The sequence below is a fragment of the Lontra canadensis genome, unplaced genomic scaffold, assembly GCF_010015895.1.
Source record: "Lontra canadensis isolate GAN:19392208 unplaced genomic scaffold, GSC_riverotter_1.0 scaffold25, whole genome shotgun sequence".
Classification (NCBI taxonomy): domain Eukaryota; kingdom Metazoa; phylum Chordata; class Mammalia; order Carnivora; family Mustelidae; genus Lontra; species Lontra canadensis.
This window is the reverse complement of record NW_022631019.1, coordinates 21350232-21376089: the sequence shown is the minus strand read 5'-3', so window position 1 is coordinate 21376089 and position 25858 is coordinate 21350232. Positions and strand designations below refer to the sequence as shown.

Here is a 25858-nt window from a genome sequence, read left to right as displayed (position 1 = left end):
CATTTACACAAAATGTTTAGAAAAAGGCAATTCTACAGAAATGGAAAATAGATTAATGGTTGCCTAGGGCTGGAGGTGGTAGGAAGAAATGTGGAGGGTGCTAAAGAGTACAAGCTTTCCTTCTGGGGTGATGAAAATGTTCTAAAATGGATTGTGGTGACGGATACACAACTCTGAATATACCGTAAATCACTGAATTACACACCCTAAGGAGTGAATTTATGAGATGTGAATTATATCTCAATAAACCTGTTACCAAAATTTTAAAAACCAATTTCAAAAGCGTATATACTCTATGATGTCATATTTATATAACATTTTTGAAATGGCAAATATTAGAAATGACAGGCAAATTAGTGGTTACCAGGAGCTGAGGTGGGAAGAAGGGAGGGAGGTGAAAATAGATATAAGAAGCCACACAAAGGCTTGACTGAACGGTATCTTGACTATGGCAATAAACACACAAACCTATACATGTGATAAACTGTATAGCACTAAATACACACACGCACACACACAAATGGGGACAAGTCAAATCGGAGAACTCTGAAGAAGATCTGCAGATTATATAAATGTCAATACCTTGGCTATAATATTACACTACAGGTTTGCAAAATGTTACCATTGTGGGAAACAGGGTAAAGTGTGTGGGGAATCTCTATATCTTCTCCCCCCCTTTTTTTTTAGGCACTCTCTATACCCAGCTTGCAGCTCGAATTCACCGCCGGGAGATCACAAGTCACATGCTCTACCAACTGAGACAGCCAGGCCCCCTGCAGTTTTTCTTACAATTGCATGTGAATTTATAATTATCTCAATAAAGATTCCAATTAAGGAACTACATTGAGATCTGTTCTGTTCGAGTCTCAATTTCTCTTCAAATTAAACAAGAGCGTCCTTTGATATAGAAGTGCCGTAGCTCCTAATAGCTGCTTGTACCCTTTTGGACAAAGAAGAGCAGACCTGAGGCTCAAAAGACCCCACAAGAGAATCCAGTTGAAATTTAATAACACACTTTTATTTTATGGTATATAGTCATTTATTAGATGTTATAATGCAGAATTAAGAACACAAATTCTGGGGCACCTGGGTGGCTCAGTGGGTTAAGCCTCTGCCTTCGGCTCAGGTCCTGATCTCAGGATCCTGGGATCAAGCCCCACATCGGGCTCTCTGCTCAGCGGGGAGCCTGCTTCCTCCTCTCTGTCTTTCTGTCTGCCTCTCTGCCTACTTGTAATCTCTGTCTTATCATAAATAAATAAAATCTAAAAAAAAAACACACACACACACACAAATTCTGGACCCAGCCAGTCAAGGATTCTAATGCCAACTCTATCACTGACTAGTTATCTCACCTTGTGCCAATCACTTAACATCTCTGTACCTCAGGCATCTCATCCATAGAATGGGTATGACAAGAGTAGGTAGATCATAGCATTGTGAGTTTTCAATGTCCGTGTGTGTGCCTATGTGTTTACACATATATGTATGAGGGTCTGGCACAAAGTATTAGCTATCATTATTACCTTTACCACAACAAGGACTGGGGGGATATCATGACATTTTATAATGTTTCAGAGGCTCAAGTGCGGGCCATATTACCTCTTCTAATGAGCCCCCTTGGCCCATCCCCCGTTAGCCCTGACCCCATACCCAGGTGTCCCAACGACGGTGTTGGGCCAGGAGGCACCCACCTGCACACTTGGTGCGGCTGATGAGGGGCGGGCCAGGGCGGCCAGTACCGCCGTCACCCGGGCGCGTGAGCAGCACGCTGATCTCATACTCGGTGTCCGGGTCAAGGTGCCACAGCTTGTAGGTCTGCAAGCTGACGGCGTGCACCTCGGCCCACGGACCGCGCGACATGCGATACTCAATCTCCTTGCGCACAATCGGCCCGTCGCCAATGATGGAGTTGGTGTTGAGCTGGATGATGAGGTAGGTGGGCCCGGCGCGCAGCAGCTGGGGGGGCGCGATGGGGGTGGGGGGCTCTGCGAGGGCGTGAGGGAGAGGCGGAACCAAAAAGATGAGCTGTGAGACCCTGCCCCCAACTCCGCATGGCAGCACATCCAAATCTCCAGTAGCCCTCCCTGTCCTCCCAGGACCTGATGAAGCCCCCAGACCCTCAACTAGACCTTCTTGCCTACCTCCACTAAATACCCAGGCATTAAGGGGCACCCGCTCCAAAGGCTGATCCCACATTCACCCCTAAGCCCTGTCCCTCATTCCCCTCTGAATCCCCAAGTTCTAGCGTTCAGGGGCTGACCGCAGGCGGGTCGGGTCAACCCCAGGTCCCCTCAGCCAGACCCCGCCTAACGGGGCTCACAGCTTAACAGGATCTCCCCGCCCGCCTGCCTCTCAGTCACACCCCTCCACTCGATCAGACCTCCTTCCTGCGGAGAAACTGTCCCTTCCGCAGGCCCCGCCCCCGGCCACACCCTGCCAGTCACACTTTTCTGCAGGCCACACCCCCTCGACCCCGCCCCTCGGAGGTGGCATCCCCAGCACCCACCCCCCCACTACGCGAGCGTAAGCCGGCTGACCCTTGACGATGAGCTCCGCGAAGTTGGAGACGCCCGCACCTCGCGGGGCCTGGGACACGCAACGATACAGGTCCTGCTCAGAGCGGCTCACGGAGGCCAACAGGAAGGTAGCCAGGAAACGCCGGTGGCTGATGTGCCGCACGCCGGCGGCGGGCACAAGCACCCCGCTCTGCCGCTGAACAAGGGTAAGGTGGACAGGGTCAGGAGCTCTGGAGAGGGAGGGTGGTGATCTCTCTATAGCCCGGATGAGGGGAGCAGTCCCTAGTACTCAGGGGACGCACGGGGTTCCTGAACTAGCTCCGCCCCTGGAAGGTGCTGGATAAGAAGCCGATTAAGGGAATGCAGTCTCTGCCTCTGATGGAGAGAGGTCTGGGGATCCTGGAGCCACTCTCTGTCATGGGGATATAAGAGCCCCCAAGAGGGCAGAGCAGAGCCTAGGTGAGGACAGGGAGGCATGAGTACAGGCGCTGGAAAATGTAGGAATGACTCAGCAACCCCCCCCCAAGCAACCCAAGTCCCAGAAGAAGTCTCTCACACCCCAGTAAGGTCCCTGCGCCCCTCACCTGCAGGAGAAAGTGCTCGGCCTCTGCGGCTCGGCCTGCTGCCATGCACTGGAAGGAGGCGTTCTGGCCAGCGTTGACCTCCACATCGCCCAGGCGGGAGAAGTGCGGGGCCTTCGCTGCGGAAATAGAGCCTCTGTGTGAGCCGGACCTGTGCACCCCACAGGCGGGAGCCATGGCCACCACACCCCTCACCCTGCACCCCCGTGGGCTGGGACTCACCGCAGGGGTAGCTGAGAAGCAGGACGTCATCTAGGCCCATGTAGCCCCTGCGGTCTGGGGAGATGAGGGCCTCAAACAGCACCTGGGGGAGGCGGGAGGGTCCCTGTCATATCCCTCCAGCCCTACCTGGGGAGGCGCCCACAAGGGACCCCTTTAGCTCTGCTCCAGTCCAGGCTCCTCAACCAGCAGAGGTCAGCTCAACTCACAATGACCTTCCCTACCAAGTCTGCTAGTTGTGGGAGGGGAGAGTCAGCAGCCAGAGCTAACAAGGTCAAGGCCAGAGGTTCCATCCCAGTTCTGGTCGGTTACCTTCAAGCAGGAAAAATTTTCCCAGCCAGGCAGGGTTTCCAGGTCAGCACTGTTCCAACTCACCCTTGACTCCAGCCACTGACTATGTCCTTTGACAGTGATTTCTGATACTAAATCTGGACCACAGCAGCAAAGAATAACCCAATGCTGACCACAGACTGACCCCTGACCTTGACCACATATTGACTCCTGATGCTGAACACAGACTAATTTCAACCTTGGTCACTAGCTTACTCTGACCTCAGGCTGACACCGCTCTACCCCCACCCCTAAGCATAGGCTGACCACAGACCAAACCCAGCCTACCTGATACTCATTGGGCCAGAAGGTGCTGACAGCCAGCTCCGCCTGGTGCCACTGACGGCCATGTGATCCTGTCATGTTCCAGACGGCACTGCCCAGTGGACCCCCATTGACACGCACATAGATGCCCAAGGTGCCCGGGCTGTGCCCATCCCGGCTGTACAGGAAGTAGCTGAACTGCACGCAGTGGGTGTCATTCTCGCTCAGGCTCTGGAAGATGACATGGGCCCTCTGGCCTGGAGCATGCTGGGAAGCATTGACCATCAAGTAGGAGCCTAGAAAGAGAAGAGGAAGAGGCAGGAGCTAAGGAGGCTTGGGGAGGACCAAGGTCAGGTGAGTAGAGGAGGGGGTCAGAAACAAAGGACTCCAGACATTTGGACTCACTGGGAGTCAAGGCTTCTGAGTTCTGGTCCCAGCTCTGACCCATTAGGCTGAGTCTCTTCACCTCCCTGCATCTGTTCCCCGGAGGAGAGAATTGGAGAAGCAAAAAACACACAAAAGTGACTCTCTCAAAACCCTTTATGGCCCCTCACCACCTACAGTCACAGTCCAAGCTCATGCTGACCCATGACTTTCCCCATGTGCTGAGCTGCCCTGGGAGGCGGAAACTAACTAGGTCATTCATCTTGGAGTCAAGAGTCTGGCACATGGCAGGCCCTGGAGAGCTCCCCTTTGTGAAGCCCTCCCTCCCTATCCCTCTACAGGCTTCTCTCCTGGCCCTTGGATCATTAATAAAGTGTAGGTCTGTCTCCCCAGCAGCCTGTGATGCCTCCAGGTCTCCACTGGGTCCCCAGCACAGGTCTGAACCCAAACTGAATGAGTGTGTAGAACAGAGACTGAATGAAAGGACTCTAACTTCCCTTCCAGCCCCCACCCTGGGTCTAAATGCCTGGGATACAATTCTTTTGCTTTGCAACGTGGAGAAAGGCAGAACTCTCCTTCCCCAGATCCAGATCCGGGCTGTGCATGGGCAGAGGAGTTGAGGGGGCCTGGCAGGATGAGAGTGGGCTGGACTCCTCAGGACCTGGCTGGAGGATTGTGGCTTCCCTTTTGTGGGGACAAGGCCCCAGCAGCTGTCAAGAGGACGCCCACAGCCCCCCAGCGCTTCCTCCTCCCGGGCTTGGCTACCAGCCAACACAAGCTCATTCAGATCCCAAACCACGAGGCTCCCTGCTCTGGGAGGGCTCCCCAGGGACTCCACTGGAGGGGATCTCGTTCATTTCTGTGAGCCAGAGGCCTGTGAAGGCAGCTCCTGGATCAGTCCTGGTGGGGTAGTAAACAGAACCCCCAAATCCCCATCCCCACCCAGAAAGCGGTACATCCTGGCCCCCAACAGTGGGGCCTGTCCCACTCCTCCATCCTCCTCTCTCCTCTCCCTGTGAGCAGCTGCATGTGTCTCTCCCCCTTTCAGTCTGACACTTTGTTCTTGCCTCTTCCTCTGGCTTCCTCTGCCCCTCTCTCTCCTCTCTTTTCCTCATTTCACTCTGCATCCCTCTCCTTCTCTTTCATTTCCTCCCTTCATTCAGGTGGCTCTTCCTTCTCCCTCCATCCCCAACTCCCTTCCCTAGAATATAAGTACCAAGAGAGCAGAGACTGTGGCCCTCTTGCCAACCACTGCAGCCCCACGATCCAGCACAAGGCCCGCACTAAATACTAAATTTCTCTCTCCCCTAGCTCTGCAGGGGTGAGAGAGAGAGAGGAAGAGCCCACACCAAGGTCCCTGCCATGGTGGGCCCCTTACAGATCAGTCACACAGGTCAGACTTGGATACCCGCTAGTACAGAGGTCAAACAAGGAGTTGAGGGCTGTTTGTACAAAGGCAGAGAGAAGTGCCCCAGGGAGGGCACAAAGGCAAGAGGGGGAGACAGGGGCCTCCAGGAGGCAAGGTGAGTGGTAGGAGATGACCCTCAGGGCTGCCCATGTCAGGCTGTGCAGGGCCTCTCTGGTAGCTTCAAGTCTTGGCCTCACCACTGAGAACTTTTGCTGACTCTTCCCAAACTCCTGACAGCAGGTGCAATTGCAACCATGCTGTGAGCTGAGTAGCAAAGGGCCTGACCTACTACGACAGAGCAAAGGTGAGGATATCCTGAAGTTTCTGCTTCTGGTGTTCCCTCAGCAAGCCCATTTGTTCTCATATCATGCTATGTCTTCCAACCTAAGCAAATAAAGTTGATAACTTAGCCTCCATCTGTCTTATCCTTTTCTGGATGCCCCATTGATTCTGCACCCAGTGAAGGGGTGCTGGTAACTGGACCCCCTCAAATACCTCCAATAATAGCAACTAAACATTAATTGAATGCCTACATGCCACTCACGTGTTATGTACCTTATAGACATTATCTAATAACCCTATGAAATGGATTACTGGGCTCTCCCCTTTACAGTTAAGATAATGGAAGCTCAGAGAGGTTAAGTGATTTGCCGGAAGTCACACAGCTGATAAGGCCAGGATTTGAAGACCAGTCTTCATGATTCTGGAACCAGTATACTAGGGGCCATCATCAGAGTAGGACTACAGTCCACATAATTAGGCTCCTGACTCCCATTGCAGTGCTCACAATGCCAGAAGTGCCTCATCCTGAAACAGGGCAGAGCAAGGTAGAAATTGGGAAGGATCCGGGACTTCCAAGAAGAAGTGGGCAAAGGAAGGAAGGTTTTGCACACACCCAGTCCCCCGGGTTACAGCTCAATCAGCATCTTCACGTCCTGGGAGTCAAGGACGCAGAGGCTCTCAGGGAGAAGAGAGCCTCCCTGAAGGTGGGGGGCTTAGGAAGACCTGAAGGGAGTAGGGTGGACCCCGAGCTAACCTGTAGCGGGAATAGTGGGAAGTGGGTTTTAACTATCCTGGCTACAAGTGCCTTTGATTACTTGAACCCATTTTACAGATAAAACTACCTGATACACACAATTGGACAGTGTCCACAGAGCCCCACATTCATAGTATCATGTTTGTCGTTATAGATGCAAAAGCAGATGTGACCCGGAGAGGTTAAGGAACATGTCCAAGGACACATAGCAGGGAGCTAGAACTGGAAGGAGAGAAAGAGGAATGGTGGTGGAGAGGAGGCTCACCATGGGGCAGATCCGCTGGAGACCGGGTGCCAGGGTGGACGTGCACTTGCTCCCACTGGAAGTCATCGTACTGGGCCTGGCTGTACTCACAGGGTACTGCTGGGTCACTCACTTCCTCGAAGGTGCAGCCGGCTGTGAAGGCAGAGCCTGGTTAGCCCTGGCTAGGGAAGGACCCCTGGCCAGGAAAGCTCCTGGGGCTCCCCTCTAAGTGCCCCCACTGCACCCTCCCACCCAGGCCCACCCCCCTTCCCTCCCTCTCCTGGGTCTCTTTCCAATGCTCCCTCCCTCCAACAAAACCCTCCTCCAACCCTTTCCCTCTTCTTATTGTCTCCACCAATATCAAGACCTCCCCACACCACCCACCTCCTAGGACTCGCCAGGACCCCACCTTGCTCAACCACCCACCAAAGACCCTCCCTCAGGAAAACTAGTTAACGTTATCACTACATCATTAGAGCTTCCCAACTCAGGAGATCGATCAGGTCTGGAATTATCCCCATTTTACAGATGAGGAAACTAAGGCCTTAAGGGCATACAGCTCAGGACTGGCAGGCTGTGAGCCCACAAAGCCAGCCCTGATGATCTCTCCTTCCCAGTAACAATGGCCACCGATCATTCTAAGCCCTCCACGGTGCTAGCTACCAGCTCTCGGCATGGCATCTCATTCAGTCCTCAGGTCCTGAGGCAGAGACCCCTATGATTCCTGCCCCACAGGTGAGCTTCAGGGAGTCACTTGTCACCCAATCACCCAAGTCAGGTCTCTGCCTGCAGGCCTGGGACAGGAAAGGGCCGCACATATGACTAGAGAAGCAGTGTCCCGTGATTCGGATCCAGTATTTATAGTGGAAAGGAGAAGAGGAAGGAGGGAAGAAGGCGGGGTAGAATCAGATGTGAGTCCTCTGCCTGGTAATGAGGTCCGTGTTTCTCAGCTCATCAGAGCCCTGAGTCAGGCACCTAGTAAACATCAGAACGCCACTGGGAGGGAAGAAACTGTAAACTGGTTCCCATGCCCACCCCCCACCCAACCGTGGTGCTAGCGGGCCCGTTGTGGGCAGTCCAAGGCCTCAGGGACCTGGGAAAAGGCCTGGCCAAGTGGTGAGGAAGCAGAGACACCTCAGGCCAGGCCCTGTGCGAGGTATCTGCCAGCCACCCCATCTGACAGTCGATGTGATGGAGGCCCCGGGGAATGAAGAGCTCTGTGCACAGTATCCCAGGGCAGGTACGTGAGCGGGCTGTGGCATCAGACAGACTTGGGATTGAATCTTGACTCTGCAATTTGCCAAGCCTTGCGACCGTAGGCAAGTCGCCTCCTGTTCCAAGCCTCAGTTTCCATCTTTGCACAAGGGGTTGTCAGGGATGCAAGTTGGGGGTGCGCCTATCACCAGGCCTAGCGCAAGCAAGCTCTCAGGAAATGGCCCTTCACAGGGGCCCCTGGAGCCCACCAGAGCCACAGAATGGGACTCAAACCCACATCAATCGGATAGCGGAGGCTGTGTTTCCTTCACTAGGAGAAGGAGTGCATCCAAGCTGCTTCCCGGGCTCAAGAAGAGGATGGAAGAGAAATAAAGAAGGAAGAGAAACTGGGGGCTGAGGGCCACATGCCGGGCAGGCCCCTGCACCGCAGCAGGGACTCCCCTTTGAGGGGCTCTGCTGTGTCACCTGCTACAGGGACCTCTCTCAGTTGTCATGCCGATCACCTGAAGTAGCAGAGGGGGACACACTCAGCGGAGCCGGACACGCAGGGGCTCACCACGGTCAGGGGGGTCTCCCGTTCCTCTTCCTGCACCCCCTCAGAGTGTAAAACAATGAGATGTGGGCATGAGGCTAGCACCGAGTAGATGCGATGAAATAACAGAAGCCTCTCTCCAGAGCTGGAGCAGGACCTTGACTGTGCTCTTTGCCTCTTTGTGCGAAAAGCCCAAGTCCCACGTCCCATGTCCTGTGGGAGGGAAGTTTTAACCCAACCTGTGCCGGGAAGCCCTCAACTCTCCCTCCAGAAAATGACCCACAGCGCAGCACAGAGGGAGGCCATGGCCCACAGGGATGGTCAGGGAGGGCTTCCCGAAGGAGGGGACCGCTGACTTCCTTCAGCCTGAGCTGAGTCTGCAGTCTGCTCCAGCGGTTCTTGGCCAAGGCCTCCCTAAGGCAGAGGGATTGCTGGAAAGGGAAGCCCAGGATCTAGAGCCTGGGTGGGCCTGAGGCCCTTCCTACTCCTTTAAAAGGCAGGTTCAAGTACAAGGTAGCTGCCCAAGGATTTCTCATCCATGGCCGCGGGGCAAGCCCAGGAGTGCCAGCTCTTTGGCTTCCCCCTGTCCAACCTCAGCCAGGACACATGAGCTATCAGGACTCCCAGACCGCCCCAGGTCAGCGGCCCCCAGACAGGCTGACCTCAGCCAGAGTGGCCCCCAGCTGACTATCCCTGGCCATGCGGCCCCAACAACATCCAGACCACCTGACTTCGATCAGAATGACCACCCGATTGCCTGACCAGCCTCAGACCAGCTGACCCTGGCCAGAGTGTTCCCTGACCCCTGCCAAATAATGACTCTTACAACTGATCTCAGCCAGCTTAACCTCCCTGGCTGACTTTCTCCCTCCACAGTGTCCCCTTAAGCAGAATGACTCCCCCTCCCTGGTCCATGTCTGTCCTCAGTCTTGTGCCACTGGGCCAGGCCCAATTCCAACCATAGCCCTTAGGGGATAATACCTCTGGGTTCAGGCTCATCGTGAGAGCCCCATCCCCACATTCTCCCCAGCTCACTCTGGGGTGGGAACCATCACGCCTCCTAGGTCCTAAGGAAAACCCTATCCCCCCCAGTCTGGATGGCTCATGATCCACAGCCCCAAAACCAAGCCCCAGCTCCTGCTAGAGACCCAACTCCTGCTGGAGGCCACCAACCTGGGAGGAATGAGATCAGACTTTGGATTCAGAGCAAGAATTGTAGCAGGAAACCCCTCTGGCCTCCGTCAACACAGACACAGGCCCCAGACACACGCACGCACACGCATCACCACCACCATGAGATGGCTGCCACTGCCACCTATGCCCAGGAAACTCCATAGTAATTCGTAAGGTCGGTACTAATATTATTCCTGTTTTACAGATGGAAAATGAGACATGGAGAGATGAGCCGGCTTGCCCAAGGCCACGCTCTAAGTACCAGAAGCTGGGATTTAAGTCACCTATCTTTATTCAAGGAGATTAGGTCCAGACAGAGTAAGGCCCCGGTATTCTGCTAGCCACATGTGTTAATTCCATTCCATTCACAGGAAATTCGTCCACTAGGAAGTACAAAGCAGTCCCAGGCTGACACTATTAGAGGCAAAGGGATGATTAAGATTCTGCCCTGCCCTCAGGGACCTCCCAGTCTGAGTGGGGGTGACGGAATAAGACAAAGCAGAGAAGGGTCAAGGCCACAAGGAGGGTTCAGGAGAAATACTTTCTGGAGGTGGGTGCATCTGAGTAGGGCCCGGAAGGATGGTTATCATTCTGGCCAGAAGAGATGGGCCAAAGGGTATCTGAGCAGAAGCAAAGGAGGGCAAGGAATAAACACACAGTCCAGAGCCTAGGGAAGAGCTCAGACTGACCCAAGCAATGGCAGAGAAGGCTAGAGAAAGGAAGGTCAAGGCCAGATCATGGAGGGAATGCCTTCTGTGTCCAGGTGAGAAGTTTGGCCTCATTTAGAATTGGGAACCCTAAGCAGGTATTTGAGCAGGCTTCGGGTGAGACAACCTCTATGCCAGGAAGAGGGCAGGTGTGTTCTCCAGAGGGCACAGGATCTGGAGGGAGCTCGGTGGGACAAGCCCCCATGCGGTCCACAGTAAGATGTCCAGGACTGCTGAGGAAAGAAGCCTCAGGTCCCCATCCAAGATGCCAATGGCACACACTCTAGTCGCACCCAGAGGAAGCAACACACACACACACACACACACACACACACACACACACACGCCTGCAACCCCACGCTCCCTTCCCACAGCCTAGTCCAAGCCTCAGGGACACAGTCTCAGCCAGGCTGGGCCAGGGAGAAAACCAGACTCCGCCACTGGTACCCCATCTCTGTCCCAGCCTCCCACAGAGGGTGGGCTGAATCAAGTCGGGACCCCCACCGGTTCCCCCAGCCCCAGCTCAAACTGGCCCAGCTACATTCCTCAGCTAATCTCCCCAATCTGGCAGGCGGTTGCTGAGGCAACCGTCAGCCACAATTTGGGAAGGCAGGAGGATGGCTTATCCACATCCGGCTGGGCTCTGATGGGGCGATGGAAGGGGCAAAGCAACCTCAGCGGGAAGAGTCAGAGTGTGGGAAAGGGGCCTCCCCAGCAGGAAGGTCTCCACAGCTCCACGTGCACGTGTTTCCATATGTCAGCATGTGTGTGTGTGCGCGTGCATGTGCACGGCTGTGAGAGTGACAGCCTGGTATAGAATCTTGAGCACCCAGCTGGCAGGAAGGAGACCTGGATCTATTCCCCGCTGAGCCTCTAACTCCCTGTGTGACCAGCAGCAGGTGACCTGCCCTCTCTGAATTGCTGCTTCCTCACCTATGAAATGAGAATGGGGACCCAGGTGACCTCTAGGGCTACTTCCACGTCTAGGATTCTGGTTCCGTTCACACAAGTATGCATGTGAGCAAGAATAATGTGAGGGCTGGGTGCCTTGGGTGGCTCAGATGGTTAAGCATCTGTCTTCGGCTCAGGTCATGATCCCGGGGTCCTGGGATCAAGTCCTGACATCAGGTTCCCTGCTCAGCTGGAGTCTGCTTCTCACTTGCCTTCTGCTCCCCCTGCTTGTGCTCTCTCGCTCTCTCTGTCAAATAAATAAGTAAAATAAAATCTTAAAAAAGAAGAAGAAGAAGAAGAATGTGAGGGCAGAGAGAGACTATGGGGCAGAGCTTTGTGAGGGTGACCATGGGTCTCTGAGTATGGATCCCCCAGGCACTGTGCTGTGAAGTTGGGGGTGTACAGGCATAGATCCCCATGCAGAGTATTTGGGCACACTCAGTGCTAAGCATGTGCCTACAGGGGAGGAGAGTATAAGCGGTGGGGGAGATGGGAGTTGTGTGTGTGTGCGTGTGTGTGTGTGTGTGTGTGCACCCCTGTGTGAGCACCAGACTCCTCCCCACCAGACAAGGAACGGTGCTCTGTGCCAACTGTGGCTGCCAGCCACCGCCAGTATTTTCTGAAGGACCCTAGGTAAACAGAGATTGTTTGCAATGAGATCTTTGTTCTCTTTGGTTTGTCAGTAGACCATCCAGTTCCCAAGGGTGGCCCCAAGAGAAACATAACTTCTACTGCCAGACTGCAAGTTTAGGGGCTGGGATCATACCCAGTCAGAAGCACAGCCCCAACCCTGGCCCAGGGAAACCAAACACAAAGCCAGTGACAGCCCTGGTCTGTTTCATCATCTGAAGCTACATCCCTACGCTAGATAACCCAGCCCAACCCTGGCACCAACACTGGCCTCACCACGGGACATTCTTGCCCAACCCAGCCCTATCCTGTGTTCTCTACCCCAACTACAGCGCCAATGTCAGGTCCGTCTAACCCCACCTTCTCCTTTCCTAAGGTCAGAGACTGGCCTCCAAACCCATCCCCAAGCCCTGTGTAGAGCAGATGGCCAGCAGTGGCTAGACTCACCAACCCCATGATCCCAACTAGTCTCACGCCAACCAAACCCACCCAGGCTCAGGCACCATGACTTGAACCCAGAGACCTGGCCCAGTGCATTTCACTGCTTTTCTTGCCCAGATCGATACATCCAGACATCAGCCCAGGTTCCCCAGGTCCAGAATAACCAATGAGTAATTAATTAAGGGCAGAGGTGACCACCTTCTAATCACCCAGGATTCAGCATGGCCGCAGCCAGGAAGATCACCCAGGCAGGACCACAGAGAGAAAAATCTGAGCTAGGACCCCTTCCAGGAGCCAACACGGGGCACGGTGATTCCAACATCCTTCCACCCAGCTGAGGATAGAAGGAAGCCAACTAGAGTGGGGGGACCTTAGGCCAGACACACTCTCCGTCTCCCTGATCACCATGCACCATAAATCCCAAGGTTCGTGGTAGGGCCGCCATGGTGGTGGTAGAAGGGGAAGGGGCGGGGTGGTGCCTGACACCCCACAGAAGCAAAGAGCTGAACAGAGAGGTGTGCCATGCAGAGGTACGTGGGGCAAAGAGGTCACAGACCCCTGCAGTGCAGACACTCTGCGTCATAACAAAACACAAGGCAGCCGACCAGAGAGGCAGAGGGCCAGGCACAAACCCATGCGGTGGGAAAATCCGCCCTTTATTGCGGTCCATGAAGACAGAGAGATGTGTGGTGCCACAGCGTGGTGTGCCGGGGGTGCAGGGCAGCAGCTCCGCCCGTTACAGAGGTGGAACACGGTCATACACCACAGGGGAGCAGAGCACACGGCGTGCATGCACCCCGGTACTGACCCCCAGTGCGGCATGGCAGAACCAGTGCAGAGGGACTGCCTCCAACGTGGGCCTGACCCAGGACTGCACAGAGGCACAGAGCACCAGGACAGTGCATCCAGTGACACACTGGGCTGGCACTCGGTGCCATGTGATAGCTGCGTGGAGGAATGCCAGGGTGCAAAGTTCGAGCCCTACCAGCTCTTCTCCCTCTCCAGACACTAACACAGGGCCAGGGACGTCACGGGTACTCCGTGACCTCTCGCTGCATGCAGGTGTCTGGTGCAGGCGTGCACAACAGTACAGAGACGCAGGGGTGTGGGGCGGAAGGAACCACTAGGCGGGGCAGCCTCATCCAGAACACAAACTCAATACGGTTCCCAGGAACAGAGTATGTGTAGACTCAAGGGCAGGGGTAGAAAGTGGCAGAGAAATGCCGTGCAGAACGGTGAACTAGAGGCAAGGGCTCTGGAGTCCTAAAATCCAGTGTTGTGCACACAACCCAGCCGTGAACACGCACAGTACATGTCAGGGCTCAGGGTGGTAACCCCGTGCCGTGCACAGATGAGCAGATGTTATGCTAAGGATGGTGCAAAGGTGCTACCTGCAAAACCCGCCAGTCCTGGAGCCCAAGAAAGCGGCTCCGAGCCACAGCATGAGCACAGACTGAGCAGTGTGCAATGCAGGGCAGAGGGGCGAGCAGGGCGGGTGCTCGCGGCAAGGAGATTGCTCAACTGCGGCTGCCAACGGGAACCTGGGGGAAAGGGCACAAGCAGACTCCCCAGCGGGAATCCCAGGAGAGGCTGAGGCTCCGTAAGAGGCAGCGTGGTGGTGGCCATGGTGCGGGGTCGTGTGAGGGGCTTGGCCGGAGGGCCCCTATCCAGCGCAGTGCAGGAAAGCAGTGGGACTGAAGCGTCACATGCAACAAAGGCGTGCGGTGCTGGTAGGGTGCAAAGGTGGGATGCAGAGCAGCTGTGCCCAGAGACTCAGGAAAAGCCGCGTAGCCAACACAGTGTAGATCCCCACTGCAATTGTGCAGTGCAGAGAGGCACGTGATGCAGAGAGGCAGTGTGGCCGGAGCCTGCCATCTGTTGGCACTGCACAGTGGCAGAATGCTAGGAGCTAGCCCTAGATCCCTGGAGAGTCCAAACATGCGGGGTGGCGGTGTGGGACAGGAAGACACGGCAGAGGTGGAGGTGGAGGGCACGGACCCACAGGAGTGTCCACATAGCCAATACAACACAGGATCCCAGCACAGTAACGCGGGGCAGGGCTGAGATGCGGCACAGTGCTAGGACACCATGGGCCCAGGAACCCCAGAGAGCATCCGCCGACAGTGGGCCAGCGCCGTGATGCAGTGCAGTTAGATGCCACACTGGGAGGTCGCACGTGCTATGACACACTGGACAGCAGGGACGCCCAGACTCCTGGAAAGCCCTGTGCCTCCAGCGATGCCAGTCTAAGCTGGCTAATCCACAGCTTGGCTGCTGAGGCCTCATCTGCCCTGGGGACTTCCTTCCACCCCGTCCCCTGACCCCAACATCTTCCACCCCAGTGACTCTCCAAGGGCACGGGAGGAAGCCATTGCTGGACGGGCGGCCAGAACTGAGCACATGGTCCAGGTATTTCTATCCGAGCAGGGCCCCAGAGTGCTGGCAGGCAGACAATGAATTCTGATTCTGCTGAAAAGCTTTTGGGCAATCAAAGCACGTCCCCTGGCCCCCAGCCCAGGGCAGGGCGGTGCAGGGCAGGACAGGGCAGAGACAGAGAGGAGGACCTTTTGGACTACAGGCCCTGGTACAGGGTGAGCAGGAAGTGGGATGAAGAACAGCAGGGAGGAGGTGAGAGGCGAGCCAGATGCAACCAACCTGGCCGGTCGCTGCTGCCCTCCCCACCTCTACCTCCTCCAGGGTCTGGACTTCATCAGAAGCCAAAAACAAATTTTTTTGAGCACGCAGGATGCCCGCGCACATACACTCACGGGCTTAATAACTGTTGGTACTTAACACAGTGCTGACTAGGTAGCAGGCCCCATTCTAACTACATACCTACGTGTATGAAATACATCCTCATGGCAACTCCGTGCAGCGTGTTAAATAATTACCCGATGTCACAGATGAGAACACTAAAGACCCAGGAAGGTCAAGTAACCTGCCCAGGTGTTACACTGCTAGTGGTGGTGGGGCTGGCATTAGGACCCAGAGCCCATGCCCTTAACCACGCTGGAGGTAAAGCACATGTTTACACACACGCACAACCACAAGGGTGTACATGTCCACACATGCAGACACACATATACACGCATTCTGAGCAGCGTATCCGCCACTCTTTCAGCTGAGACCCATCTCTCCTTGTGGTCCACATAACTTTCTGACACCTCCCAGTTGTCACCTCTTTTTTTTTCCGCCCCCCCGAAGAGAGAGAAAGAATGTGCATGCATGTGGTGGGGCGGGTTGGGGGGAGGCACAGGGGGAGCAGAGGGAGAGTAAAAGAGAGAGACTTTTTTTTTTTAAGATTTTATTTGTTTATTTGACAGACAGAAATCACGGGTAGGAAGAGAGGCAGGCAGAGAAAGGGGAAAGCAAGCTCCCTGCTGAGCAGAGAGCCGGATGTGGGGCTCGATCCCAGGACCCTGAGATCAATACCTGAGCCGAAGGCAGAGGCTTTAACCCACTGAGCCACCCAGGCACCCCAAGAGAGAGAGACTCTTAAGCAGGCTCTGTACCCAGTGCAGAGACCCACACAGGGCTTGATCTCACAACCCTGAGATCCTGACCTGAGCCAAAACCAAGAATAGGATATTTAACCAACTGAGCCACCCAGATGCCCCCAGTTGTCACCCCTTATCGCCCAACTGCCCCATGCCCCTCTGTTCTCTCCATCCTCCATCTGTCCCCCGACCCTCGGCTGTTCCCCCAATACCACCTGTCTGTCCCCTCGGCCCCAGCTGTCCCCAGCCTCCAGATATAATCTTCATTGTTCGTTACCTTCCATCCCTAGTTGTCCCCCATGCCCCAGCTGTTACTCTACCCCCAAATGTGATCTTAGTCATCAAATATCCCCAACCATACCCTTTCCCAGTTTCCCCATCCCAATCCTTCCACCCAGCTTCTACACTCTATTCCAAAACCTCAGGGACCCTTCTGAGTCCCTGCTTTCCACATCCTTCTGATCCTCCACTAGGTCCTGGGATCTGCGTCCTGGAAATCTGCCCAAGACTTCCTGAGCCAGCCAGCAACAGCATCTTCTGCACTGTCCTCGTCAGAAGTCCTCCCCTAGCCATTCTTCAGGCAATGGCCATCCTGCCTGGACCAAGTCCAGGGAGCATACTGGCCCCCATCTGTGACTGCCCTCTGAAGCCCAGCTCCACCCTCCATCTGCTCCAAGCCTTCCCTGTGTATCCCAGGGTTCACATCAATGCAAACACTGAGAGGGCACCAACCAGATACAAAGTCCTGGAAGTGCTGGAGAGTTGACAGCAGAATGCGGACCAAGGAGGACTACTGCAATAGTCCAGGCAAGAAATGATGGGCTAGGAGGAAGGGAACATGGATTCAACAAAACCTTCTTCAATGGCTGCTGAGTGGTGGTTCTATCAGACCACTTCCACCCCCAGAAGTGTCCAGGCCTCACACCTCCAGGACAGCCCCATCCATAGGACTTTCTGCCCTGATACAATTGTCCGCTCCTGCACCGACCAACGCAATAGCCACTAACAACGCGAGATTCTTGAGGACTTGAGATGTGGCAAGTGTGACTGAGGCAGTGGTTTGTATTTTCATGGATTCTAACCAATTTACATTTAATAACCACATGTGAGTAAGTGGCCACCATATTGGAAAGGGCAGGTAGAAAACATTTCCATCATTGTGAGAAGTTCTATTTGCAGGAAGTTCTACTGAGCGTCAGCTCTAGACTGACTACAGAGAAGCAGAAGCATTGGGGGGCCTTCATAGAAGCTCCTATACTTGGGGTCTGAAGGGAGATCGGAGTGGCAGCCCCCCAAGGAAGAGGGTGTCAGAAGCTGAGTGGCAGAGGCCCTACTACAAAGCTATACACAGTCACCAGGACACTCCCTACCCAACACATGCACACCCCATTCCTGGAGACAGAAACTCCGACCACAGGGCACCCCACACCCAGACTCACGCACACCTGGATACTCTAATGCATGGGCTCCCTGTTGGGGAACACAGATACCCCCACAGTCCAATATCCAGACACTTGGGAACCCCACACCCAGACATCCAAGTATTCAGACAGCCCCACATGTGGACACAACACAGAGACATTCCTGTACTTGAGCACCCATGAACCTGAGGACTGATGAACACCTGGGTACGCCCACCTCCAGATCCAGAGACACTGGGCCATCCTCCCACAGCTTGGTCCGGGGACCATGTGGATACTGAGATGCCACCCACCCAAAGAGGTCTGCACCCAAACTCTGGGAATTTGACACTTAGATACCAAGACACCCTAGCAGCAGGCTCTCCAGGGATCCAAACAGCTGGTCACCTCCCTATTCCAAACTCAGATCCTGCCACAGGGTAACCAGATGGCCAGACACCTTGACAAGCCATACATATGTCCTATGTGCCAGGCTGCAATCATACAATCACACACATACACACCCCTCATCTCATTCTGACTCCCCTGGATCACACCTGCACACCCCTCAGCCAGACTCCCATAACCCCACCTGCAGGGGTCACTACAGGGAGCAGCCCTGCTCCCCTCCCTGGAGCTCACAAGCTGTTGGCACAAAGGCTTCGACCCCACCTGCTTACTCCAGGGTCTGGGACAGAGAACTGAGGGAGTCTCCCCCTCCTGATGCAGGGCCTGCCCTCCCTCCTCCCAGGACGCTCAGCTCCAACTGACGGTTGGGATTCCACGCCTCGCACCACCTGCCGAGGCCTCCAGCACAAAGGCTGAGCCTGGGGGCAGGACAGCCTGCCAGCTGCTGGGGGCGGGGTTGGAGGCAGAATTGGAAGCTGGAGAGTGGGGGGAATGACAGGCAGGAGACCGATCTCTTCAGTCTCTTCCAGGGACTCAACCTCCCCTACTCACAGCTCCCAGATGACTCTGTACGTGGCCTTTCCACACACAACACCATCCCCCAGCAGAATTTTCCAGATTCCTGGAGGGAAAACCGAATTCTTTAATCTCTACTTTCAGTGGAGTCAGTGCGCCCCCATCTGGCTTCTCCAGCTCAGAACTTGACCCACTGGACCTCATTCATTCTTTCTTGCCACATTTATTCAGTGCTGGTGGGCCAGGACTTGAACCAGACATTAAGGACTCAGAAGTGACCTAAACACCCAGTCTCTGTCCTCACAGAGTTCATGGTCTGTAAGGGAGAAAGGACCAATAAACTGTAATTACAATAATTACAATGCTGTGAAAAAAATCTAATCAACCCCCACTCTCCCTGAGCTAGAACAGGGAGTAACCAAGGAAGGCCTCAGGGAGGAGATGATGCCTGAGCTGAGACCTGAAGGAAGAACAGAAGTTCACCAGGAGAAGAGGTGGAATTAGAAAGCTCTAGGGGAAAGCACAGCCTGGAGGACAGAAGGGAGCTGCGGGAGGAAGAAAGGGCACAAAGCACCCCCAGCAACTCTAGCTAACCCAGCCCTGCATGAAAAAACCACCCCACAAGTCTAGCTTAGCAGATGACGGCATGGAAGGGTGGCAACATGCCTCAAAGCAAGCAGTTGTCCACCCTGAATTTTCTCTGAGACTTGAGCTGGGCAGGGGGCCGCCAAGGAGCTCAGCACCCACCACCCTGGCCACTCTCACCACTCCTGCTGAGTATCCTCCCCTCCAGCCCCAGGGAGAATACCTTCCATCCGTTACCTTCCATCCAGCTGCTCAGACAAGCCTTTATTGCCCAACCTGAAACCACTAGGCAGCCTCTCCCTCATTCCTGTTGTCCACAACCCAAGGAACCAAAAGGACAAAATGAGCTAGAACACAGAGGAATAAATTATTGCCAGATTTGCATGCCTACGAGACATCCCACACCTACCTTCTGTGGGGCAGGGGATACAGGAGGCATTCAGGGAGCTGGGTTGATCTTACGCAGGTTGGGGGCAAAGATAGATTGTGCCCCTTCTACAAAGTGTTTATTTATAAACAAAGCCCCAAAGGTAATAGCTACAAGGATGCCAGGAACTTTAAAGTGATTTGCCCAAGGTCACAAGGACAGCAAGTGGCAGAGGTAGAATTTGAACCCAGCCCCCCCCCCTCCGGCTTCAAATCACAGTTTCTGGGGCTCTGTAACAGTCCTCAAAACCATCTTTTGTTCCCTGGCACTCACAGATAGAGCCTTACTTTACAATCTACCAAGTACTATGCTCCATTATTATGATACCCATAAGATCTATGAGGAAACCAAGACCCCAGAAATGGAAGTAACTTGCTCAGGGTCTCACTCCCATCGGATACCTCCGTTCTTAATAGTCTCCCCGCTGCTGGCAAGAGGTGGAGCACAGGAGGGTTCTTGCAAGGGGGGAGGAGTGGAGGGGGGGCACAGTAATCTTCCGGTTTGATCTCAGGGTGGGGGAGGAGCAAAGTGGCTGGGGAGGGGTTGGAGAAGGAGAGGAAGCCAGGCCCCGGCTCCCAGCCAACAGCAGGAGCGACTGAGGGATCAAGAGGAGGTCTGCCCGAGAGGCCCGAAGGGGCGGCGGGGCGGCGAACTCGACTCCGGGGAGGCCAGTTCTCCGAGGCCAGCGGCCAGGAGGAGTCTCTCCCGGGCCAAGGTGGCCCAGCACGTGCTTTGGCTCTGATCTCTGCTTGGGGCGTCTCCCCGTTACTCCGCGCCCTGGGTACCAAGCTGGAGACACCCAAACGGTGGAGATTGAGAGGATGAGACCGCGGGAGGGGACCGGGTCACCCCTGCCCCAGGGGACCGGTAGAGTACAACTCCGCTGGAGGGGGCCACAGTCCAGGATCCCAGGCCCCAGGGAAGGAAGGGGGGGCGGGGGAGTCAGACACACGCACACAGCCGACACACGGTTCACAGCACACACCGACACACAGACACAAGCTCCGGATACGCACATTCAGATCCGCGAACACACACACACACACACACACACCACACCGCGCGATCGCACAGCGTACAGAAACACGGAGACACACGTACACACTCACACACACCGCGGTCCGGGCCGGCCGAGAGGCCGCACAAAGTTGCGGAGTCGGCCAAGGGAGTGTCCCGGGAGACCCCGGTGTCCGCGGTGCCTCCTGCCCGCCACGGGAGGGGCGCCGTCCCGCGCCCCAAGGCCAGGCCCTGCCCGCGCCGGGACGTCGCAGCCCCGCCCGGCCACAGCGCCCGACGCGCCCCCCCCCCCCCTCCCCCCCCCGCCCGGTGCAGCCACGGCCGAGCCCCGCAGCAGCGCCCGCTCGCCGGCCCCCGGTGCCCGCCTCCCGCGCCCGGCCCTCCCCGCCAACAGCCCGGGCGCCCCGCGGCCTCAGCGCCGCCTCGGAGCTGCCGGCCGCCAGCGCCGCGCAGAACTTGTGAAACAACAAACAGCCCGACATGTCGGAGTCGGCGGCTCCAGGGCCCCCTTCCTCCCTCCCGAGCCTCAGGCCCGGCCCGACCCGGGAGGGGAGGGGGCGCCGCCGCGACAACTTGTTCCCGGCCCGCGCGCCACATACGCACACACGCGGGTCGCGCACACACACACACACACATATCCAGACACCGCCCCCTCGGGCGGCCCCGGGCCCCGGGCACACACTCAGCCACCGCCCAGGCGCGCACCACACTCGCAACATTCCTGGACACGCAGCCAGCACGCACGGACACACTCACACACTCACATCCGCTCCAGACACGCTCCTACACACGCATTCCCGGCACACTTGGCATTCACTCGGACCCACGCAACCCCCGGCGGCGCACACCACCAACCCCAGACACTCCCACACGTACACATCGCACACACAGTGCACGGACACACACGTTCCGGACCCGTTCCCACGCCTTCACACACGTACATGGACCTCACAAGCACACACGCCATACACGCGTTCCCCGATCCACACGCGGGCACAATCCACAGAGTACTCCCGGTCACACGCATAACACAAACACACAGCACATTCGCGGACACATAACAGGCAGCACTACCTGCCACGACATACAAAATGCAAACAAATGCAACACATTCGCAGACACAACTCCGGCCACAGAACCAAACTCAGATGCACACACACAATCTACTGGCCGCACAAACACTACTCACTGGCAGGCGCACAAGACAGCGCACACCCAATGCCTCGACGCACACAACATTCACCCCAACACACTCGTAGACTCACAACACACACAGCACCTTTTCATGCACACATGACTCACGGACACACAACATTCACAGAGCCCCCGGTCGCACATCCAACACTCAGACAAACACAGGGAGCAGCCTCGGAACGCCGGGTCACCTAACACTTAACACTTTCTTGAGAGCTACGCCATGGGCCCCGGGGACTCAGCGGGGCAAGCTCGGTCCGACCGACGCGCGCTTACCTGCCGGAGTCTCGGTCTCAGGCGCGCAGAGCTGGAAGGTGAGCGCCAGGACCAGAGCCTGGGCGCGGACCATGGTGCGCCGCCTCCTGCCCCGGGACACGGCGCAGGGGGTGCCGCCGCCAGAGCCCCAGCCGAGCCCAGCCGGAGGCGAGCCGGAGCCGGAGCGAAGCGGCGCGGCGCGGAGCGGGACTGGCGCCGAGTCCAGAGCGGGAGCCCAGGCGAGCGGGGCGCTGACGTCAGGCCCGGCCCCGGGTTCCGCGGTCTCGCGGCGCCCCCTGCTGGCAGCCGCACGCGCTGCAGCCGGTCCGGTCTCCGACTGCCTGGGCGCGCCCCTCCCCCATTCCTGCAAACCAGCCCTCCCAACCTCACCCCGCCCGCCGGGGGGTCCCGGCCGGGCCCTGAGGTCCACAGCCTCTACACTCACCCAGCACCGACTTTCTCAAGCCAGCATGCTCGCTGCCCACACTTAGCTCCGGCATAGCGCTCTCGGGGACAGAAGACCCAAAGACACCCTGCTTCTCTGTCCCCTTTGATGCTTGCATTCCCTCTTATCGAGACCCCTCCAAATGCACATTCATGCATACCTGCAAGGACAGAGTGCTCATCACCACTGAAGCAAGATGGTTGGGTCTTTGGAAACGCTGGCTTCTAAAGTTGTCCATAATATTCTTTTATTATCCTTTTAATATCCATGGGATCTGTAGTGATGTCCCCTCTTTCATTCCTGCTATTAGTAAATTATGTCCTCTGTTCTTTTCTTAGCCTGATGAGAGGCTTATTGATTTATTGATCTTTTCAAAGAACCAGCTTTTGGTGGAGCTTATTTTTCTCTTCCTATTTCCTGTTTTCAATTCCATTGATTTCTGCTCTAATTTTTTTTCTTCTGCTTCCTTTGTATTTAATTTGCTCTCCTTTTTCTAGTTTCCTAATGTGGAAGCTTATCTGATTGATTTTAGATCTTTCTTCCTTTCTAATGTTTGCATTCAGTGCTATAAATTTCCCTCTAAGCACTGCTTTTGATGCATCCCAGAAATTTTTATAAGTTGTGTTTTCATTCTCATTGAGTTTAAATTTTTTTTATTTCTCAACATTTCTTCTTTGATCTACTTGTTTTTTTAAAAGGATTTATTTATTTATTCATTTATTTGAGAGAGAGAGAGAGGATGCACTTGCAGGGGGGAGGGGCAGAGGGAGAGGAAGGGAGAGAATCTCAAGCAGACTCTGCACTGAGTGCAGACCCTAATAAGGAGCTTGACCTCACAACCTTAAAATCATGACCTGAGCCAAAACCAAGAGTCAGACACTCAAGGAGTCATCCAGGTGCCCCCAATCCATGTGTTATTTAATCTCCAAGTAATTTAGAGTGTTCCGGCTACCTTTCTGTTATTGATTTCTGGTTTAATTCCACTGTGGTCTGAGGGCAAACATTGTACGAATCTGGTCTTTTGAAGTTAGGGTGTATTTTAGAGCCAGAATGTGGTCTATCTTGGTGAATATCCCACATGAGCTTGAGAGGAATGTGTATTCTGCTGTTATTGGATGGCATAGTCTATGGATGTCTAAGACTGATGGTGGTGTTGAGTTCAACTACGTCCCTACTGATTTTCTGTCCACTGATTCTGTCCATTTCTGGCAGAGGAGTGTTGAAATCTCTAACTATGATAGTGAATTCATCTATTTCTCCTTACAGTGCTGGCTTTTAGAAAATTATTCCTTTTCATGCCATAAAGTCTGCCTCCGTCACTAATTCTCCTTGGTCCTTGTCTACCTCTGGCTACACAGGTTAAGTATATTTGGGGCTCTACCCAGTACAATGTTGCCAAACTTGTTACCCATTACTACGTCCAGACACCTTCTATGTACTTTACCCACATAGACTCATTTAATCCTCACCACTATTACTTTTTACTCCCATTACATAGTTGAGGAAATTGAGGTACAGAGAGGCAACTTTTTCAAGGTTGTGCATCAGTATGTAGTGGGCACCAGGATTTGAATCAAGGCCATCTGGCTTAACTTGAGTGGAGGCTGAGAACTGCCTCCTATCTGGAGTGAATTAACACATACCAGATAGTGATTCGTTTATTCAACAATTCCTATAAGCCAAGGTGGAGTTATAAAACAGACTAAAATTCCTACCCTCATGGAGTTTACATTCCAGTGGGAAAACAAGAACAATAACCAGCCATGCAAGCAAATTCTCTGGTACATGAGATAGTGATAAACCATGGCTTCTGGTATTTGGGACAGAGATATAACAGAGAAATGGAGGGAGAAACAGTAAGGGGGGAAGAGATTATTGCAGTTTTATTTATTTTGGGGGTTTTTTTTAAGATTTTATTTACTTTTGCAAGAGAGAGAACGAGCATGAACAGAGGAGAAGCAGATTCCCCACTGAGCAGGGAGCCCGATGTGGGGGTTGATCCCAGGACCCTGGGATCATGACCTGAGCCACCCAGGCGCCCCCCACAAGGGCAAGAATTTTGTCTTGTATCCCAGAGCTTAGTGTCTAACGTGTAGTTGATGCTCAAAAAAATACCAAATGAGTAAATAAATGAATGCAGACAGACATGGTCTTTGCCTTCATGAGGCTTACACTCTCAGGGAAAAGACCAACAGCTAACATGCAAAAATATGTCATTACAATCCGAGATGTGCAGTCTAAAGAAAATGGGGGAAATGTTGTGATAAATAATTGGGGAGGACATTCTACTTGAGTTAAGGGGGTCTGAGAGGGATTTCCTGAGTAAGTGAAGTGGTAATATTTGAGCTGGGACCTGAAGTAAGGGAAGGAGCCAGCAATCAGTGGGGAGGGACACAGCAGCCAGAGAGGACAGCCTGTGCAAAAGCAGGAGCTGGTGTGTTTGAGGAGTAGTCAGGCCAGGGTGGCTGGAATGGAGTGGGGAGGAAAGAAGAGCCAGATACAGCTGGAGAGGCCGGCAGGATCGGGAGGGCATACAAGACACTATGGCACTTTGGGTTAAACCCTAAGAACAGTAAGAAGCTATTGGAGCCTTAAACAGAATAAAATTACTTTATTTTTTTTTTTAAGTCTTCAGATGAGCCAAGTGGATAATGGACTGTAGAAATAGAGACCCACGGATAGATGGTTCTAACTAGTGGACAGTGACACCGGATAGAGCCTAGGATTTCAAGGTCTATCTAAGACCTCCCTGTGTCCTGCCTCCACTGCAGGCTGGCTACTCACGGAGGGGGGGCACTAGTGAGATTGGCCTGCACCTGGAGGAGGCAGGGTGGAAGGTTTCTGGGCTCTCTTGTGAGCCCTGATGAGCCGGAGAAGGGGCCAGACAGAGAATTTGAGCGAGAATCACAGGGAGAAAGAAGCAAGAAAAAGTTGATGGGGAAGAAACAGATAGATACAGGAAAAGACAGGAAAGACTACCCAGAACAAGAAACTCAAGGAGAGAAATCCATTAAATAGAAGAAACAACTAAAGGTGATGCTGTTTGCAGAGGACTCCTGTGAGAGCTTGGTGACAAGAGTTTACCATTGATCCCATGTTTCTCTATGTGGACACTGAGGCTCAGAAATTATGTGGCCCTTGTCCACTTTCCCGCAAAACTAGTAAATGATAGGCCCAGGATTCAAATCTAGACCTGACCAACTCCACACCCCCTCTTGCTCTTTTTGCTGGAGAAGACTACAGGGCAGACACCGTCATGGGAGGAGAAGGAGAACATGAGCAACAGGTGGACAGATGAACACTGCTTCACTTGGAAAAGATCAAAGACTTCCAGAAGCCTTGAGTGGCCTGGAGTGACCTGCCTAAATCTAGGGGAAAAGGAGACAGCACCGCAGACAGGGCCAGGCCGTGAGGAAATTCAATTACTTTCAACTCATGGAATATTTATGACACCTACCCTGCGCCAGGCCCATATTGGGTGCT

The 25858-nt window shown here is 54.4% G+C and overlaps 1 protein-coding gene across 6 annotated transcripts in view; it reads right to left on the bottom strand.

Moving 5' to 3' along the window:
* PTPRU (protein tyrosine phosphatase receptor type U) overlaps positions 1 to 22131 on the bottom strand; it is a 75664-nt gene extending 53533 nt beyond the window's left edge. For 3 of the 6 annotated variants that reach the window (XM_032863982.1, XM_032863984.1, XM_032863983.1), the window contains exons 1-7: positions 21952 to 22131; positions 7004 to 7135; positions 3935 to 4206; positions 3320 to 3401; positions 3101 to 3216; positions 2538 to 2712; positions 1692 to 1985 (exon numbers count right to left, since the gene is read on the bottom strand). In XM_032863982.1, coding sequence (XP_032719873.1) covers positions 1692 to 1985; positions 2538 to 2712; positions 3101 to 3216; positions 3320 to 3401; positions 3935 to 4206; positions 7004 to 7135; positions 21952 to 22024 — 1144 coding nt within the window. In that variant the 5' untranslated portion in view covers positions 22025 to 22131. The remainder of the gene's footprint in view (positions 1 to 1691; positions 1986 to 2537; positions 2713 to 3100; positions 3217 to 3319; positions 3402 to 3934; positions 4207 to 7003; positions 7136 to 21951) is intronic. The other 3 variants (XM_032863985.1, XM_032863986.1, XM_032863987.1) reach the window with 1 other exon arrangement.
* Positions 22132 to 25858: the final 3727 nt, after the last annotated feature.